General features: G+C 39.7%; 1 protein-coding gene across 11 annotated transcripts in view; it reads right to left on the bottom strand.

Moving 5' to 3' along the window:
• Positions 1–19: 19 nt before the first annotated feature.
• SYNJ1 (synaptojanin 1) overlaps positions 20–20,646 on the bottom strand; it is a 50,827-nt gene continuing 30,200 nt past the window's right edge. For 3 of the 11 annotated variants that reach the window (XM_038123479.1, XM_038123661.1, XM_038123570.1), the window contains 15 exons: positions 20,186–20,344; positions 18,223–18,379; positions 17,768–17,885; positions 17,446–17,661; positions 16,727–16,805; positions 15,590–15,752; positions 14,779–14,985; positions 13,996–14,124; positions 13,349–13,387; positions 10,325–10,372; positions 8,754–8,792; positions 8,621–8,661; positions 6,355–6,463; positions 5,246–5,457; positions 20–2,115 (listed from right to left, as the gene is read on the bottom strand). In XM_038123479.1, the coding sequence (XP_037979407.1) occupies positions 1,270–2,115; positions 5,246–5,457; positions 6,355–6,463; positions 8,621–8,661; positions 8,754–8,792; positions 10,325–10,372; positions 13,349–13,387; positions 13,996–14,124; positions 14,779–14,985; positions 15,590–15,752; positions 16,727–16,805; positions 17,446–17,661; positions 17,768–17,885; positions 18,223–18,379; positions 20,186–20,344 (2,562 nt within the window). In that variant the 3' untranslated portion in view covers positions 20–1,269. Of the gene's footprint in view, positions 2,116–3,627; positions 3,652–5,245; positions 5,458–6,354; positions 6,464–8,620; positions 8,662–8,753; positions 8,793–10,324; positions 10,373–13,348; positions 13,388–13,995; positions 14,125–14,778; positions 14,986–15,589; positions 15,753–16,726; positions 16,806–17,445; positions 17,662–17,767; positions 17,886–18,222; positions 18,380–20,185; positions 20,345–20,646 lie in introns of all 11 variants that reach the window. The other 8 variants (XM_038124204.1, XM_038124384.1, XM_038124297.1 and 5 more) reach the window with 7 other exon arrangements.

Genomic DNA, 20,646 nt, shown 5'->3' with positions numbered 1-20,646 from the left:
AGAGGAGCCGCACGCCGGGTACAGTTCAGACAGATAGTTTTTAATCACTGCAATTAAATATTTGACAACATATTTATCACGTGACTCCCACTAGCAAAAGTTCCCCCCTGAATTTGGTTTGCTAATGTCAGGATATACCAAAACATCAACCACACGGATGTTTGCAGCAACAGCGTGAAACAAGGTAACTCACACACCGAAGCACAAGTAGTACCACTGCTGTTCCAAATGTACAACTGGAATGACCTGAACAGAAAAAAGCGCAATAGAAAACTCACTATCACTCCTCTAGGCGGCTGCAGCTCGTGGCTAACCAGGGGCTGTCCGAAGGAATAGTGGATTATTTCATGGATCATGTTGTGAGAGCGTCTGAGGATTTCGAAAGCGTGCTGCCCTGGGATATTTCACTACTCTAAATACAATCTAAGCGTTTTGTGTCACCCCCTGGCTGGCAGACTACATGGTCTGCAACTGGCAAATACTGCTTTGTATCTCAAAAGCCAAGGGGGGGCTTTTTTCCAGCTTGCTGTATCAGCTGTTTCCAGTTTGTGGAAAAGAAAAGAAGCATAGTTAAAATAGTAATGAATAAATGGATGATATGGAACAATTATTCTGAATTAGTGCTAGTGAGTGTATGTCACAATAGGATTTAACAACTGAAATGTACTGACACAGGAGATTAATTGAATATATTAATATGCAAAGTTTTGTTTCTATTTTGAAAGTAAACTATTTTTGTAGTGCCTCAAATTCAAATATAAGCCTTACAAATACCCATTAGCCTCTGTTATAAATTAAACAGCTTCTAAACAATACTTGTCAACATTCAAATCTCCATAAACTTTGGCAGCTCTTTGGTAAATACTTATAAATATCAGCTAACAAAACAGTCAAAAGGGAGGGGGGAGGCTACCAGCAGGGAGCCTCTTCTTGTGGAATTCCACAAAGGAGAACAGAAATGAAAGAGCTCCCTAAGCAAAATCTGTGTCCAGGATTGACAGGTTTTAGTGAGACAGTAGCTCACCCTTCTCTTTTTGTCTATTCAAATACTATCACACCGAGATTTTATTAAACTTCAGACCATTTTTTTGTGCTCTACCATATATACACATTCAAAATTTATACACAAGCTGAAGTGGCTGTTTATGAGCAGAGTTAAGTTTCAGTGCATTTAACAATTAATTATTGCACACAGAATAATCTCAAATGCCCAATTATTCTACTGGATAAAAGGTAGGAACAGATATAACCTTCTGCATCTCTGACCATCTATCTTTCTGTAAAACCATGAGTCGGTGACACCTTGGGTGCCGGGGAGGGATCTGCAGGGGACCTGTTGCTGGTTGCTCTGGATGGCACAGGGGGTGCAGGTGGCTTTCTTGCTGGCATTGTACAGAAGCAATCAGTAGCACTTTTACTCCAGTCACCATCGAAGTTGAAGTCTGAACCAAGGAAAGTCTTGTGTTCAGCTCCCAGCAAACCTGGGCATCCAGCTGGTTTCCCGGAGCCGAGCCGCTTAAAATCCGGAACACTCGCAGATGGCTTTAGCTTCGTGCTAAAGTTCTCGTCCTCGTCAAACGTCACCCACCCTTTGGGCTGTACGCTTTCTACCTTGAGAGATTTACTTCGCAGGCAAAACGCATTTTCAGCTGCATCCACAGGAAATAGAGGCTTGCTTGTGTTACAGCTGGGAGGGGGCAGAAGAGGGAATGGGTGGGAAGCAGCAGGTCCTACCAGTACTTGTGAGGTTATCCTGGACTCCCGTGTTTCCGTCCTAAATGGGTTCCCAGCATTAGGAGTTCTTTCCGTGAATGGATTTGAGCAGTTCAGCCCAGTAATAAATGGATTTGGAGAGCTGCGCTGATGTTCCTGGGATGAGTGCAAGGTTGGAATAGGAGGCGTTGCTGACATGCAATTTACAGTATTCGAATTATCCGCATTTCTTTGCCTTGCTGAAGGCAACTGTATCAACTCCTTCTGGTTTAAGGTTGGAGCAGGTGATGTTCGGACAGATGTCTGCATCTTGGACACGAGCAGCTGAAATGACAGGTCTTCAAAAGGGTCACTGCTGAGCTGGGGTTCAGGGTTAGTGCCGTATGTCCCGTTGGGATTCAGCTGCAAAGGAAACAACGTGCTCAGGAATCATGCAGCTGGTTCCAGGTTATTCCTACTGCCCCCCTTCTCACTCCTCAGCTGAAACTTCAACCCAGTTTTGTTTCAGCTAGAACGGAAACAACAGCCTGAACCCCCCGTCTAAAGAAAAGCCTGTAAGTTGTTAAACACCACTCCCCCCTCCTCGGTGGTGAGTGCAGATGGAACCTACTTCCTGCAGGTCCCAATCCCGGCAAAAAATACTAAGTGAACTTTGCATAAGAAAATGTTTGGGAAGTGTATTCTAAGCAAGGGATACTGTATTCTAAGCAAGGGATAGCCCAGCACAACTACGAAATGAAAAGCTCCAGGTTACATTGTTTGGGAGTTTATCATATTGATGTTACAAGCAGCGTTAAAGCACCAAAATGAAAGGAAACATTAGTGTTATTAGTATATGCAGTCAGACATTTCTATGTAGACAGGCAGTATCTCTTCTTGGCATGAAAAGGGACAATCACTGGTTTTATAATTAAAATAACAAGTCATCCTTGGAGAAGACCGTTTCCTCCACAGATTTTCTCAGCTTTTAAAACCAAAACATTCCTGGTTTTATACACTGCTTCAAACAACAATGCAAGGTATTTTTTTACCTTGTACAAGCTGTCCAAAAAGGTGGAGTACCTACTTTGTTCAGTATGCACACTGACAGAACAGAGTTTGGAGCTTTCCTTTATCCAATGAGTTAAGCTTAAGCTAAAATGGCTTTTAAGAGTTCAAATGTCACAAAAAGATTTTATTATTTTAACAGATAAATTTAATATACCAAAACAATTTAATTGACTGTCTATAGTTGAAGTTTTTGGCAGAATAATATTAAAACAAAGGCACTGAGTAACTTAGGGAAATGAGGGAAAAACTGAACTGTAGAAGGAATAGAAATCAAATGCAGCCTGGCACCAGCTGGTTAAGTCCTGTGGTCTTTTGAAAGTACAAGATCCCAAAGAAACTATGAATCCAAATTGCTCCTCATTCTAAGTAAATATTTGCTTTGAGTAATTCTGGAACCAAGTGTTTTTAAAATTGTAACAGTTTGTTTTGCTTTGGGTCACAGTAAGTTCTTTGTTCCTTGAGAAATGTGATATGAGGTTTATCTTGAAAAAGAATTTGGCAGTGCAATAGCATCAGGATTTATTTGCATTAAAGAGAACATTTATTGCCAACACTGATCTTTTTCTCCCCGAACAGACCAAGATCAGGAGGCTCAGCAGTGACTAAGCAACGCAGATGAGGGTCCAATTGTTTCATAAAAAGATGATGACAACAAAATAGTTGCTCTGGCCCTAATAAAAGCAGTCTCATTTTCAAATGCACTATGAAAGGAAAAAGCAAACTATGGTATGACAGTCAACCCATGAATGCAGACAGGTGGTTTTTAACAGGGATGGGACTGCAGATGTATGAAAACAACATTCATACATCTTTTCTGCTCGAATGGATGGAGACCACATACAAGATTGGTAAATAGTTAGATACCTGTTACCCTGACGGTTGCTCCTGCTTGTGAAAGAGAAACAGATATCAGAGGAAGGAAAATTAGGAAGAAAATCCAAGTAACAAAGCAACCTCATGTTAAAAATATTTTCAGAAGTTTTCACAAAGCCATTTTTTTAAGCTGTGAATACACACCATAAGTATTTACTACACACTACACTAAACTTTCAATTTCTGTTGTCTTCTACTGTAAGCTCGACCATTAAGAGTCATAAAAAAACCAACTCAAGTCCATTCTAATGATATTTCCACACAGACAGCCATTGTGCAGCTGATTAATCTCAAAAAGTAGCACAATTACAGGAATCTGAGCATGGATGGTCTAATTCTAGTCATCCATTAACATGAGAAGCTCCACAGCTCTCATTCTGGGAACTGTGTCAGTATTATCCTTCATCTATAGTAATAGTCTTGCAAGCTGAAAAAAAAAACCATAATGCCTCTCCCTCTGTGGAACTCTAGAATCTCCCTTCTTTACAATAAAGAAGATCTATTTACAATAACTAATTCTCTTTTTCAATGTATGGAGTGTATAGAGTCCTGAATATTCACACTGTACCAGTGATTATTTTTATAAGAACAGATTTCATTTCTTCAATATCATAATCAAGACTTGCATAGAAGAATAGCCTTGGAATTAGCCACCTCTCAAAAGACCTTGCACTTCTTTAAAGACCTTTCCTCAGAAAACTGTACTTTTTGGTCTAAGTTTCCAAAATGAAAGGCAGTTCACAGGCAAAGAAAGAGGTTCAGTAGAAAGAAAGAAAAAGCATTTCAAGTTTTTTTTTCAGTTTGAATTAAAAAATCAGCTCACTGAGGACTGAATTTGGCTACTGCTGTGGTACAAAATAGGCATTAACTATTGTAGCAAAAAAGGGCTTAAGATACAGGCATAAGAAAAAACCTGAGCAGCACTGAAAACCTGCTTCTGCATTTTTAAGCAGCAGTAAGAAACTATGGCTTTTCCTAAACAAAGTTGGTGGTTTTTTATCATAACAAACTAAATGATCCCAGAGAACAGAAAGTTAATGTTACTGTATGAAACTTCCACATTATGTGGATAGGTTTCTGTATTTTAACTGACACTGGGGAACAGGGAGAATTCTATTTCTCTCAAGTATTTATTAATATATTTAATTAATTTATCTACTTATTTGCCAATATCATCTCCCTTCAATGAATGATCACCAACACAAAGCACCACATAATGCAACAAGTGTTTAAAACCTGTGCTAGCTACTTACTGTACAGCTTGTCATGCACATACCATCATCAAATCAGATTTCTTAGATCGAGTGTTTTTCCACACAAAATTGCCAAATGACAACATAATTTTAAGACTGAGCTGTCCATAAACTGTGAGGCCATCATAAGAAATCCTAAATTCAATGCTTAGTATTTAAGATGTTAGTTATTCATGGACAATACACAAGCAATTATTACCCTCCTAGAGCCCCATGACCATTGAATCCAATCTCTGGAGCCTCAGTTTTGTTTCTGTTCTCGCTTTAAGGGTTCCTCAAAAGCCTGCAGCATCCAGTACAAGTTGTGTTAATTCACACAGTGAAAGAAGGTACCTGCAGGGGTTTTTTTTACTTACTTGCTGCTGGGAGGGAGCAGGTTCAGAAGGCAAACTGTGAGATGAGCGGCTACGAGGTGGCGGCTGGGGGGGCTCCAGACTTTGCGGGGCACTTGCCTGAGACGGATGCGATGCCACAGGGATCAGGGGCTCCTGCATCCTTAGCACAGGAGTGCTGGGCTGAGCAGGTCCAGCAGCCTGAGGCTTTAGTGGTTCAGGAAGCAATGGCGAGCCTGGAAGCACATTTGCAGTGATTTTCATGGTAAGGAATTGTAATGAATCTTAAGGATGGCAGGATGGGGAAGCACCAGAAGGAACTGCAGAGAAGGGGCTGTGAGAACAGCAGGGGTTCATGGCAACGGGACTGGAAATCATCAAAATCTCGGCAGGTCTCCATTAAAAATTGTTACTTAAGTTTAAGCTGACAGAGGGCAGGGTTAGATGGGATGTCAGGAAGAAATTCTTTCCTGTGAGGGTGGGCAGGCCCTGGCACAGGATGCCCAGAGAAGCTGTGGCTGCCCCTGGATCTCTGGAAGTGTCCAAGGCCAGGATGGATGGGGCTTGGTGGAAGGTGGCCCTGCCCATGGGCTTGAAATTAAACAATCTCCAAGGTCCCTTCCAGAACAAACCATGCTGTGATTTCACACAAAACACAAACCACGCCACTCCAAAATGTACTTCAGTTATGCTGGAAAGTATTTTGGAAGTCACTGTTCTAAAATGTGTGTTTTTATACATACAAAGATAAAAGGGTTTTTTAAGCTGTAAGTCTAGGAAGTTGCTTTGAGAGTCAGACATAAATGCTGTTCCAAATCTTGTGATTACAGAACTAGCAATGCATAGAGAATCTGGTGATCCATGGCCAGAATGGGACCCACCAGCGTGCTCAGACCAAACTCTGCAATCTTTGCACAGTTTCTCTGATACCATGAAATCTATGATCTTGAGACTAGCATCTAAAAATGCAATACTTGTGGATGCTTAACAGAAACTGCCAATGCTATTACATCCCAGAGTCTTAATTTCTAGTGAAAAGTGGAGATATCTGTTGAAAACAAAGCATTCAAACCACAGACTGTAGCGCTTGACTGAATGGTGACGTTTGTATTTAACTTGTAAGGGAAACTCACCCCTTGGTGGTTCAGCTGGTTTGGTCTGAGTCTCAGACGCTGGTCTTGCCCCCGAGGGACGGACATGGCTTTGTGGGGCACTGATAACTCCAGCTCGAGGAGGAATAGTCTGACAGGAAAGTTGGTAAAGAGAAAGTGTTTTAGTTCAGCTTGGGATCTGCAGTCATCTACTGCTAAATGATTCAGAATAATCAGGATTCCGTGAAAAATAAATTCTTTGATAACAGCTGCTCAACTGATTTTTTGTGCACATGCAAGAACCAAGAACACATTTTCAAAACATTATGATGGTTCAGTTCAAAGCAAAGGATTTTTATAACGCTTTTCAACGTTATATATATATTTATCTGTGCAATAATGCTAGAAACAGTTATTATTTTGCTGGTATTAATAGGATAATTTACCTAAGTACACAAATTGTAAGCAACAAAACCAACTAGGGCAACTACTTTATTTGGAGACCTCCTGTTTCTCATCTAACAGTATTAATGAAAAACATATTCTGATCATCTGAAGGCTGAAGTCTTCCTGAGGCTGATGGAATAGAAGTTAATATACTGGGAATGTAAATTTAAAAGTCTACATCACTATTTAAAGAGACACAGGAAGCTATTCAGGATTACAGCTGAAGCAGAGTAAATTATAAACAACACAGTGAAAGCTGAATAAAAGGCCCTGGGATAAAAATGCCAGAGATCAAGGGAAAAAGGACTGCGAGACAGGAAGGATTGTGAGACAAGTTTGTAAGATTTGTTTCCTGTAAAGTGTTGTGTACCAGAGGACATTCTAGAAATGGTTTTCAGAGCAAACTCCATTGTACAACTGTACACAAAAATTAATTAGAAACAAGCAAATACTATAAAAACACTATCATCATTGATCTTCGTTTTATTAGATATATCCCTGGCTTTGTATATCATGTGATTCCTTGTGTTTGGCTGGATCCATTTACCGACGTTCTGAACTCTTTTAGCCACCTGACCTCATAAATTCCTGTCTGAATTTCTGAATCTCCAATCTGATCTGAGATTGCCAAGATGCATATTGTTATTTCTTTGAATATTCTGATAGTAGGCAGGAGGATAATTGGATTATACACCAAAATGTATTTTTTAAAAATAAAAATATATCAAAAAGGAACAGAAAAGAAAGAAAGTGTAAACCAGCTCTCAGGATCCCTCAGTGGGAAGCAGAACCTACTGTAGCTACTGTCCCTGGTCCTGAAATCCTTGAAATGAAATCTAAAAATCACCTGAGACATAGGCAAACACACAGTGAAAAATAAATACATTCTTTCCTATATATACCAGTTTTCCTTTATCCAAATTTTAGAAGAGGTCATTTTACATTTCCAGAAAAAATAAAAAAAAGGAGCCAAGATCATGAATTGTTCACTGTGAGAAACAATCTCTGTGAAAAATGAATCTGTAAGATTTACTTCAATGGAGACTTTCAACAGCAGATTTCAGCAGTTCCAATACTGGAATATGCTGCAAAGTCAAAGAATTATCAACAGACAATCCCATTGCTCAAGTAATTCTTCAAGAAGGCCTGTAGCTATTAAAACACTTTCCTCTTCCCTCACATAAGGCTCCTACTTGCAACTCTTAAGAAAAAGCTAGGCAGATATATTTCATCTCTTGATTTCCCGTGTGGAGTGAAGCATTTGAATGCCCATAAATCCCTTCATTCCCTTCCTTCAGTTCAGTTCCACAAATAGAGGAATGAAACACAGTACTAATATTTGCTGAAACAGTTGAATGTTTCATTTTTACATGAAGACCCTTGTGAAAATGAGTCTTTCAAACAAGGTACAAAACTCCATAACACACCAAGTAATCATAAGATGCCAAATGCACATGTAATCCATTAATGGCCTGTAAGCAATTAACTGCTGTCACGATTTATGTTCCAGTACAGAAGATAATGCATTTCATCACACCAAATCAGTAAGGACATATAATAAAAAGAGTAACTTTGCAGTTATCTGAAAGGAGATGTAAAATGTGTATTTGGGAGCCTATTATGTGATTGCAGAGTGCAAAACAATCAAGTCACATCCATGGTGAACATACATGGTGGTTCCCCCCCCCATCCTGCAGTCCTTCCAGTCAATAGACAAGAATTGGTGAGATAATTAACTCATAGAAACTGTAAACTGACCAGTCAACTATGGAGATTTCTTACATCCGTTATGACAAACAGAAACCTTGATGTAATAAAGAGCAGACACTTAGCAGGAAAATGATCTTAAAACAATACCTACCGGTCTGGTTGTGCCCGCTGAATGTGGAGGCTGATTACGAACTGCAACAGATATTAGAGATTACTGACTTAGCACTTATTTCAAAATCAACTTCTGTCTGTATTATAATTAGTACAAAGCATGTGTCTGTTACCTAAGTTATCTTTTCTTTGTGTTCCAGGGCTTTTTTGTGCTTTGAAGCATGGAAAACAAATAGATTATCTGTGTTAGATAAGTCACAAATGCATATTAGAGGGCGATGTTACATTACTACTACTGAAAATGTAAGCAAGGAGATACCAGTGATTTTTTAAAAATCTACTACATATCCACCAGCTGTCACTAACACACTCCTATCCCGTGGCACACATGAAGGAATTTGACCCTTTTTATTACAGATTATTTAAATCACATCCTATTTGTTGCAAGCTATAGACACGCACTCGTACAGGTGCCCTGCGTTCTCAATCGTGTTGGAAGCTGTTTCGTTTTGCGATATATTCTGTAGATGTTCTACCAGCAGTGGTCAAAACAAAGATCTGATATGACAGCTCCTGACCCTACTCTTCTTCTTGTTTATGGGATAAATGTGTTAGAGCCCAGCTTCACCATGGCCACGCTGATGGCAACCTTCAGATGCAACATTCAAACTGAGTAGTGCAAGAGATTAAAAAAATACTTTTAGTTCAGACAAGTCCACAATTTCTGACAGACAGGGAGGTTTAGGATTCTGGCTTGAGCGTCTGCTGATATTTCCCAGGAAGGCAAAGTCACATGCCAGTGACAGTAGGCGGAAGGAGCTCTGTGGTGCATCACACAGTTTATCATATCAGACTGCCCTGGAACCAGTCAGAATGGGTTTCTGGGTGCTGTTCTCAGTGAAGCAGCTCCCACCCTGAGCAACCTGGTGCTGATTTACTCTCCTCGGAGCAGGAAGCTGGAGTGGATAACCACCAAAGGTGCCTTCTGACCTCAAATATTTTATGCATAGAGTGATTTTGCCAATTTAAAAAAATGAACCAGCAATGCAGCCGAAATTAATTGTAGTATACAGGAGGAAACCCTGCCAGTGACTCTATTAGGACTTGTATTGCTATTTGCTGTGAAGGACACATTCCTGAGAGACAAGGAAGAAACCCAAGCCCATGACTCTGCTGGCATGGCTAAAGCAGGACCCATCCAGCAGTAATCCCATGTGCTCCAACCAAGAGAGACTGTGCAAGAGAAATGCTCCTCATAACTGTGTGTTACACACAGCTGGCTATCAGAATCAAAATACCTACATTGTGCTCTTTAGAAAGAGGCAAAATATTAAATTATAGACCAAATTGTTTAAATGGGAGTTTGTCTCCCCAGAATACATGCATGTACATAGTCCTTTATGAAAAGTCAGGCTCCCTAGATCCCTGATTTAGTTACAGGTGTAATGGTCACTCTGATGGCCAGCCAGCTGCAGCTTCCTCTGAGGGTCAGCCTTAAAAGCATTCTTGATTAGAGCTCTCTAAGTTTTCACTTAGCTTTTCATAAATGCCTTCTGTAACAATTCCCACCACCACTGAAAACCAGGAAGCAACCTGGCTAGGTGAAAGCTATGCTAAATAAAAGAACAAAGATCCTACATGATAAATACATTCATGAAATCACCTTTAGTATCACAAGAGCAATAACATTACTCAGATGTTAAATTAGAAATCCATTTCTAGAATACAAAAATAATTATGTTACCTTCTACTTCTCTCCTAGCTACCCCAGGACTGGGAGGAGCTCCAAGACCTTTTCAGAGAAAGAAGAGAAGCTGTACATAGCATAAGAAAAGCAGTAGATTGAGAAAGAAAAACCAGAAAGAGCACTGCCACAAGACAGCTTTACACAATTTAACTCTGGTCTAGACAGATTACAGTCACCTGTAGGAAATAACTGCTTGCAGCAGCACGGGGAACCAGACTGGTGTGAATTACAAATCATCAAGTACAATCATGTTTAGTAACATCTACTATTTCAATTTTACAGTTGAAAGTGAATTTCATTCCTTCAGAATGTTCCCTCTCCACAAACGTTTGGCTGTCCAGTGTGATCTGACATGCCAGTCTTGAACCTCTCATGAAGGACAGCACAGACCTGTACTCAAACACTGGGGAATAAATGAGCACAGCACTCACACCCTGCAAAATTAGGCCTGATCCCTGTCATTCAGAGCACTGAGTAGTCTCTTTCTGCCATGGTACATCTGAATAAGAAATGTGATAAAGCAATATTTCCCACTCCATATAATGTACTGTATCCTGAAGAGCTGTATTACTGATTTGCCTCTACACAGCACTGTGCACTTGGGACAGCTGTACCAATTGGTTTAACAGCTCAGATTGAGAGAAAGAAGATTCTCAATCATGCATAACCATGCTGAATTACTTTATTTCTGCATCATAATCAAGCATGTACTGGGTTCTTAAAACTGTATGGCAAAAACACGGCAGGACATGATATGAAAATACTGAAGGCATCCCTTAGCTATGACAGCCTCCTGCTTTCTCACCATGTGTGAGATCTGCCCAGGAGCTCTCTGTGATCTGTGAGTTCTGTCACAGAGTGGGCAGAGTGAAGGCTGCACTTGGGGCTGAAACGGGACTGTCTCCAGAGATGTTAGATCTCTGCTTTGGCTGAACATCTTTTTCAAAAATGCTAAACCCTGGCATGTGTTATCTGCTCTGGCTGAGACCCAGGCTCTGGCAATTCCCATCACAAGCTTCTGGCCATGAATGACACTGTGAGAGGAGAGGCTGCACAGGAGGAGGGCACTGCCTGACAACACTCCAGTGCTCTTGTTTTGTGCAGGAGGATGACTAAAGCCAGCTCCTTCCAGCAGCAGAGAGACACGGGCACACGTGGTGCACCAGACAGAGGGAGCAAGATCTCTGGGCATGAGGATTTGGCAAGTTAACAAACATTCAGCATGAGGGAGAGAAACAGCACAGAGAGTAAACACCTGAGATTTCACTTACTCATAATACTCTTCAATAGCGAGAAAGCAAAATTATTGTGCTGTGATAATGCTATCACAAACGGCAGCATGGGAATATTTCAAATCTTAGGGACAATGAAAAACAGTTTAAACCAATGAAAAAAGCCTTGGCTGAACCAATCAGGAAAACCAACTACTAATATTAAAGGAAAAAACCCACGAATGTTATTTATTAACTTCAATTGACAATTAGCAGCCTTTAGAGTTTTTAATGTTCTCTGAAAATTTAATCTGTAATGTATTAAAAAAATATTGGGTAAACAGAGTGCAAGATTTTAATTTTTAACTATAAACAACTGGAGCTTACAGAATCCTCAGTGAATTTTTTTTTGTATTAGCATACACAAGGTCTACACTTTGTAAAGCCCTGCAATGAGTGCAGAGCCGTGTTCACCTGAATTCTGTGTCAATTCTGATAATAAAATAAGACCAAACTAAAACACTAAGATGCCCAAAACCTTCTCTCATCTTCAAAGCATACTGAGCCATTAGAAAAAGTGCCATGGGTATTGAAGGGACTGAAGCACTTGGGAGAAAAAAAGGTCAAAACATGTGAGGGAAAATAATATTTAAAAGGCACAACTTTTAAAAACATGATCCATGTCCCTTTGCATGTGCTATGCAAGTCTAAACCAAAAGTGTGAGCCACTTACACACTACACAGGGATATTTCCACAGAGCTTTAAGAGGCTTCCTCCTAGGGAAGAGAAACAGGTGCCCTTTCCCCACTAAAGTAACCCATAAGGACATTTATTTTGGTTCCAGCCCTGTGCTGACTTGCTTGGAGCTGAGCTCAGATACCCATGAAAAGCAGTCTATGCTTACACATGTACACCATGAGTGGAAAATGAAGAGCAGAAAAAAGTGAAGAGCTTTTGGTTGGAATAATATATGAAAAAATATACTACAGTCTCAAATGATTGCATAAAAAGCAGATTTTATGCAAGTTACAACTCTGTGGAAAGCTGTGTTGGGAAAGATGATAAAAGAAGACAACTGACTAGGTCTTTGTACAATTGAGACAAACTAGGCAAACAGGATTGTGTCAGTGCACAGAAAACTACACAGGACTGACCAACAATGAATTAAATCTCACCTATGTTGAATGTGGTCTATCAACTGCTTCCTAAAGCTTCTGCATTTTAACTCATCTGAACTATTACACGTTGGGCATAAAAACTTCCTTGTCTCACCAGTATCTAAGAGCCAAGTACATTTTTGCCTGACACCAAAGTTAGCTCATAGTTTATGTATTTTCTGAGATTACTCAAAACTTTTGAAGCATTTTGTCCAAAATCCCTCTTTCCTACCAACAGGGCAGTGCCTGGAAGTGCCACTTAGCAATTCTCACCCTCTCTCATGTATTGATGAGCTGATTTAAGTCCAAGCAGGACAGCAAAATGTGGCCAGAGAAGAACAAAGCCTACTTTGAAGAAGCACTTCACAGAAAAGTTAGCTGGATGTATTCACCCAGGACAAAGTAATAAAAATCTGGAACAACCTTCATCTCTGACTTTAAAATACCAACTTCTGGAGAAACACTATTTCACCAGAAAGTCAAATGTAGTTCAGAGGGGGAAGAAAGGAGGAATAGTGGCATTCGTCAGTTATCCAGTTTGAGAATTGCCCATTTTTACACATTTGGAAATCATCGTGTTAAGTATTGTCACAACAGATCCCCACAGCAGTTTTGCTATGCAGTCATATTCAAAAACAATTAAAATCATTACCTCCAAATTCTTTTCTAGCAGGTGCAGGACTCCTACCGCCTGACAGTATTTAAGAAATGAATGCAGCAATAATGAAAAGTATCAGTGCAGTAGGAGGGAAGAAAAAGAATGAGAAAGTTAAAAATCATAAGGGTCAGTTTGTTATTAACTACGTTGCCCAAATGCTTCTGAACATCCAGTTTCTCTTAGTGCTCAATTGTTCACATTGTCAGATGATCCAAATGAACTCTACATTAAAAACTTGGACATGATAAAACACATATATACTGATGCCAAAATTAAAGGAATAGCAATGAACCAATGAATGCACAAGGCTATTTCTATTTTATTTTAAAATAGATGCTATAAAAAATGAAAATGTTGAGTAAACATTGCTGTAAAATGTCACATTTTTAAAACTGTGAAAGTTCTTATAGATTTATTCACTAATAATATTTCAATGGTAAAAATGCTGTTATTTCCCACTCTGTTATTGCTTTTAAATGTAACATTTCAGTGTTCATTAAACATTTAATGTGAATTAAACATTTCAGTTAAAAAACCAGTGAGCCCAAAGTGGAAAATGCAGTTTGGGTTTGCACTTTCAAGTCCCTCTCACAGACTTGAAAGCAGATATTCCTGAGCACCTGGAAAGGTCCCCACATTACCTGAGGGCGGAGGCGGGCGCTGCGGAGGAGCAGGACGCGCAGGAGGAGCCACGGGCCGAGGGGGTGGGGGACGCTTTGGCTCCAGGCTCTGGGCAGGCTCCTTCTGCTGGGCACCAGTCTGCAGTTCAGCTGAAGGATATGACAAAACAATGCAAAAATTAGTATCTTGAACATTCTAAACCCGGCAAAGCTTTTCTAATAGCAAGGTTTTCTCACCCAGAGGACAGTCAGACCCCAGCCATGGAAATAATGATATGGAAGTTTTTGAGAGAGGGAAGACAAGAGGAAGGAATCAATGATGAAAAGAAGCAGATGTCCTAAATCTAAACTTTTGCCTCGTATGTTTTAATGAATTCATGTTTTTCATGAAATCCTGAACAATCTTACCAATTGCAGCATTCCAAATTTTGATTTTGACTCTGACCTGTGAACTAAGTTCTCTGGAAAACAATGCTACAAAGGGAATTCGAGCAGTTCAAATGCTACAAGGCATTTGAGCAGTTAAAATAAACTCAATAAGAAGCCATTCCAAGCACCATCACTGTGTTCACATGGTCACTTCATAATTTAAAAAAAAGGCTGCATTTAAACAGAAGTTTTGATATTGTGCTCCCAATTTACAAATATGCTGATTACAATTTATATCTTGGAGCTGACAGGAGTAGGGATTGCCAGGGGCTGTATTCCGAGAGTATGACTGGGGTGAACCAGGATCCTACAGACACACTGCAGCAGAACTCGTGTGTGGCAGCTCTCGAGGCAGCGGAGCCGTGCAGTACACACCATGTGTGGAAGCAGGAGGTCCAGGAGTTTTTCCTGGGGCTCGGCTGGGTCTCGCCGGGAGCGCGGGTCCCTCCGACAGCGTCGGGGACTGGCAGGGGCTGGAACGCGGGGAAGAGCTCGGGGAGGTGCCGAGCCCTGAACTCGATGTTGGCTGTAGGTGCTGAGGAAGGATTTCTTCTACTTCAGCGCTGTAGTCATCGATGTCTCCTAAAGGACAAACCCCAGAGAAGAAAAGCACATAAACGCTAACTGGGCAAGAGATTTTGTGCAAGAAAAGCCCCGAAGTTCTAAGGAATTAGCTCAGCAACCACAGTATGATTCTTGCATCCCAAAATTACACATGAAGAATACATATGTATTCAAACCAGTTGAAAATAGCTTCAAGAGCATAATATATATTATAGACATACATTAAAGTTAATTACAACAGTGTGGCAACTGTGAAGTTGATTAATCTAAAACAATTAGCTTTACAGGTTATTTCCTTGGTTTGCAATATGGCAAGCTTCACTTGCTCTTCAGAAGTCTGGGCAGGGGATTTCAAGGTATGTGTTATTTGTAACAACTTCTGCTTGCAAAAGGTGGAATGGTGTTTAAAAAAAAAGGCTCTACATGGATGTGCTTTTGAAGAGTCAATTTAGAATATATTTAAATGTAGATGAGAATGAAGCAGATTGTCAAGACACTGTTGGAAATAATGTGATTTGTAATGTTTTAGATGGGCATAGACATATTTATATATGCATTAAATTAACCACATTATTTAGGACTGTAAGCATTTCAAAGTAAGGAATGCTTTATCTCAACAAACCTTCCATATCATAGTCTGCAGTAACCTCAGCATCTTCACAAAGCAAAGTGGAGCTTGTTGACGAAGGCAGCCCAATATTAATCTTCTCTAGATTCATTTCATCTTCCAAACTTCTGATCCAATCTGGATTTTTCAAGTTGATATCTATAATCCTTCCTTGTAGCTGAATTGCCAAAAAAAGGTACGCACAAAACAGAAGTTGTTATGAGTAGGAATATTAAAGCTCAGCATTTTAGAGTTAGAAAGAAAAAAAATACTTCCTGACAATATCACAAATAAGGTTATAGGAATTTCTGTGACTAAACAAAAATAATTCGGATTTTCACTTCATTTTGGTAGGTAACTACATTTATGTAATTTAAACTGTTCATTACAACCATTTAAATTTTTTTTGTAGAAAACCTAGCAAGTCATCTCCTACAGGTTCTCCTTTTCAGTTAGTCAGGAAGCTTCTGGGTTGTTTTACTCTGACAGAAACACTATTTAAACCACACTTGTTTATAAACTACATGAATAAAGCCATTTTTAGAGGCTGGCACAGAGCAGGTCTTCATTCGACAAACTGACATTCTACCCAGAGCCCCTTTCCTGTCTGAACTGCCAGTGACATCTCAGCAGATCCAAGGATCCATCTGTAAACATCACACATTCCAAGTCTTAACAGCCACAGACTACTGAAAATTTGAACGTCAGAAGTTAAATTTTCACAAAGATTAAATACTGACCCCATAGAAGCCAATGCAAGCTGAAATTTGATGGTTTTCAGAGTTTGTAGCACAGAAGTGCAATATTTTTAATAACTTCAGGCTATAATGATTTTTAACCGGTTAATTCAAGGAACTAAACTCTGCTTTTTAAATCAAAAGACTCCAAACCCCTCATTTGATGAAGATGCCTCTCAGTAGATCTTAACTTATTTTTAGGAGAAGTATTGTTAGAGAAATTAAGTTTGATACTTTTTATATGGCTTTTGAAACTCAACATATGGTATGTGGCTATCTAAAGGAAAAAAAAGATACAACAGTCTAGTACAGAAGAGAAAAAACTTCTAAGAACAGTAAACCCAACCCACTCAAGAAGACTTAAAAAAGCTGGATTTTCTCTTGCTATACAAAGGTTCAGTCATTTTTACATTACCTCAATACCATTCAAATTCATAACATTCAGAGCAGAGCTTCCTTCCAAAAATGTTACCCACATCTTGTCTTCCACAAACCTGCAAAGTTCATTGGAAACAGTAACCAGCAAAATACCACAACACTTAATAGTACAATTGCTAGCCTAGTGCAAATGCAACATCCTTATTTTCAGTTCTTCTCAAACTACTAACCTAATTCTAGAATTCAAGATTTGTATAAAATTCTCAAAAATAAAGAGTATCTGGAAAAATTATGTCTGAAAACTGAGACACACAGGTATGCAAAATGAATTCTAAAGACATTTAAGTTGAAATTCAAATGTTAAAAATTAAACAGATCATAACTGAAAAGTTATTTCCTACCTAAGGAAATAACTTTATTCAGGAAATTGGTGGGAACAATGAAGATGAATTTTGGACTTGCTCCAGTAGGTCCAAGTCCAGACAGGACAAGGGGGGAATGGCTTCCTACTGCCAGAAGGTAACATGGATACTGGGGAGAAACTCTTTCCTGTGAGAGTGGGGAGACCCTGGCACAGGGTGCCCAGAGAAGCTGTGGCTGCCCCTGGATCCCTGGAAGTGCCCAAGGCCAGGCTGAAGGCAGCCTGGTCTCATGGAAGGTGTCCCCATGGCAGCAAGTGGGACTGGATGATCCCTTTCAACCCAAACAATTCCATGATTCTATAAGCAGAGATTAAAAGTAAGGGGTTTTTTTAACCTTATAAGTATAACTTCGCCATAGCTTGCAAATTTTTGAAGAAGATCATCAATCAAGTTATCATCAAAATAGTTTTCTTCAGCTGAAGAACTTCTGATGGAGACCATCACAGTACCATCAGGGGGACCTTGCATTGCAATCACCTCCTTATACACTTTTTGTCTCTCTTCTGCTTCAATTTCAAATATGTCAATGTCAATCAGTGCAACCACAGGCCTTGGAAAAATAGACAAGAAAATCCTGTCAGCAGAGTATCTGAGCAACAAAATACACAGCATGAGTATTAAATCTTAGGAATTAATGTATAAAATTGAACTGCAACCTATGATCAGATGTTTTCAGCTCTGCTCTTCCGTAGTGCAGCAAAGTGCCAGGATTCCATGTGTAAGGGACATTACTGTCACTGTGAAAGCTTGCATTCAGGAGATCCAGGTCTTCAGCTACAATCAGCAATGAAAACAAAAGAGGAAAAATACAGTGATTGCAAGGATGTGCTATGTGTAAAAAGAAAAAACATAGGAAGTAAATCCAAATTGAGTGTCTTACAGAAACTGCCCCACAAAGTTTCCTTTTCCACTCCTCAAATGTCAGTCAGTGGGATCCGATCTGAGGCCCTTTCTTCAGCCTCACTGTGTTTACTGAAGGTCTGTTACAAGTGCTCTGTATTCTACCAAGCCAGGAGCAGGAGCTCAGCATCACTGGCACTGTGAACATCACTAAATGGGTCCTCTAAGTCACTTAAAGGGCATATCAAATAATTGAAGGAAACCCTCAAACCTGAGCGGTCAAACGGCCATTTCCTTCTCCTCCAAAGGATCCGATCTGTCCACGCCGGCGTGCGGCACTTTTCACTGGTGTCATAGTCATCAGAGAACAGATCATATTTGTATGTAGGGGCAAAATTGATTTTCCCTTCCAGAAATCCCCTAAAAATCTGTAAAAACAGAAGGGAAACAGCTTGACACTAATCCGAATTCTCTATTCTAATACTGACAACCTGTACAAACGCCTCAAAATAAAATTAAAAAAACCTGCTATTTGTTAAAATGGATTCCTCTCCTCATTTTGTCTGCTGAAAACATTTGACACTGTGACTAAACAGTGACCCAGACAATCATCAATGAACAGAAGTATGCCGGCAGTTATATCTTTAAGCCCATGCTTAGGGAACGACCTACTGTTCCTTCAACGTCATGACCAACTGAAGGTCACCCAGAACACTGATGCTGTATAAGATAGCATTGTAATCTGGTGCTTATTTGTTCCTGTGTCAGCAAAAGTAGGGAATTAAGATGTACATTTTATGGTTTATATCTACCTGAACATGCCCAATTTTCCCACAAATTCATAGACACACACTGGTTTGGGCTGGAAGGGACCCTAAAGATCATCCAGTTCCAAGCCCTTGCCATGGGCAAGGATGCCATTCACTAGACCAGGTTGCTCAGGGTGCTATCCAAACTGGTCTTGAACACCTTCAGGAAAAAGGTGACCCAAGATGCCCTCTCAGATAAATAGGTTTATTAAAAAAAAAAAAAAAAAAGTCCTTAATACAGTCAATCTATTCAAAGTGAGCTTCTCACTCATTAAGTGTTTAAACTGGACACAACATAAAACCCTTTAGCTAACTCAGTCAGCTCTATTCTTGAGTTCAACCTTCCATGGGCATCTTTCCTTTATTTCAGAAATCTGTAAAATAGAAATCTAACTTGGATCTTACAGTCAAATCTGCACAAGTGACAGGCTGACCTGCTTTTCTTGCTGAAAACACAATTTGAAATCCAGTAAATTTAAAAGTCAATAACAGAAGATCAATGTCAGAATGCTAGAAGTTCCACAACTTCTGAGACAATTAATTTGTGTGGCTTCAGTAATTGTTTTCTAACTTACTTTTTGTGGAGCAAGTTGCTATGTAAACACCTTTCCTGGGCAGCAGGTACAGATGTGAACCTGCCACAGCAGGGACACAGCTGGTACCCAGCCAGCAGCTTCTAAATCATGGGATATCACCCCAACAGTGCAATGCTACTCCTGTTCCCCCCAGCCAGGAGTCCTTTTCATAGTCTGGCAGTTCCATAGATTTCTCCAGCTTTGTGAGTGCTGGAAGTGTCTTCAAAACCTCTACACATCATGTTTTAATCCACTTAAGAGACAATCTGACAAATAGACAATGCTGTCTGCCCATATGAACGTACACCTTGCTTTCTCTAGCAAACAGCTGTTAAAAAAATGAAGTGAGTAAAAATATCCAGTGTTTTGCCTCCTGTTCTGGTGCACAAGATACCAGCACAAATGGAAGGGAACTCTAAATCACGAAAAGCACTGCTTGTGATCAAAGTGCTGGCAAGCAGACAGAACCAACAATAGAGGACTGTCTCTCTTTTCATCATATCCAGCCTTCCCACGCAGAGCTGCAAAGAGAGAACAAGAAACCCTACAAATCTAAAAAATATAGCTTTCTTCAGACTGTGTTATTTCGTGTTTTCTTTGCAAATAAAGCTACCATTTGGACTACTCCTTTTTCCAACAGTAACAGCATTAGACCTATTACAATTTAACTAAAGAGTAACATTACCAAACATTATAAATATTCTTTGAAAACAGTTACATCTGACAAAAAGAAAAATATTATAATTAGAAAACTACATTCTGAGGATAGAGGTTTACAGGAGCATCATAGCAATTGCTAAAACCAGTAAAATAATGAAGTATTCTCAAGTATGGTGACATTCGAACACACCTGTCCAGAGTTTTTTTGGTTGATAAGCTGGTCTCCTGCTATGAGGGGATCCCAGTTCTGTTGTCGTATCAGGTCCTTCACCTCCTCATTGGGCAAATCTATTCGATAATTGAAGTCCCCACACCAAAAAATATAGTCATGGGAAAAGAGCATCCTTCCCTGTAAAACAGCAGCACACACTGGTGTTAAAAGCAACTGAGTGACGCATTTACTGCTTCTAGGTTCAGAAATTCAGTTTTTTGCTGTGAAGTATGTGTCATTTCTGGGTGATGAAGACAACTGAAATACATCCTAGTATTCATTGTCCATATGATTAGAACAACACGAGCAACAGTGTGGTGTTTACATATGGAACACAAGAGAAGTGACATTTCCCATGGAGTTTCCATGTCTAAAGAAACATGAATCAAGTGAATTGGATTCTAACATTCTTCATCTTCCTCCTTCTGTTTTAGAAGTCT

This window comes from Motacilla alba, chromosome 1, assembly GCF_015832195.1.
Source record: "Motacilla alba alba isolate MOTALB_02 chromosome 1, Motacilla_alba_V1.0_pri, whole genome shotgun sequence".
In the NCBI taxonomy this organism is placed as follows: Eukaryota; Metazoa; Chordata; class Aves; order Passeriformes; family Motacillidae; genus Motacilla; species Motacilla alba.
The sequence above is the reverse complement of the archived record's forward strand: the minus strand, read 5'-3'. Positions and strand labels throughout refer to the sequence as shown.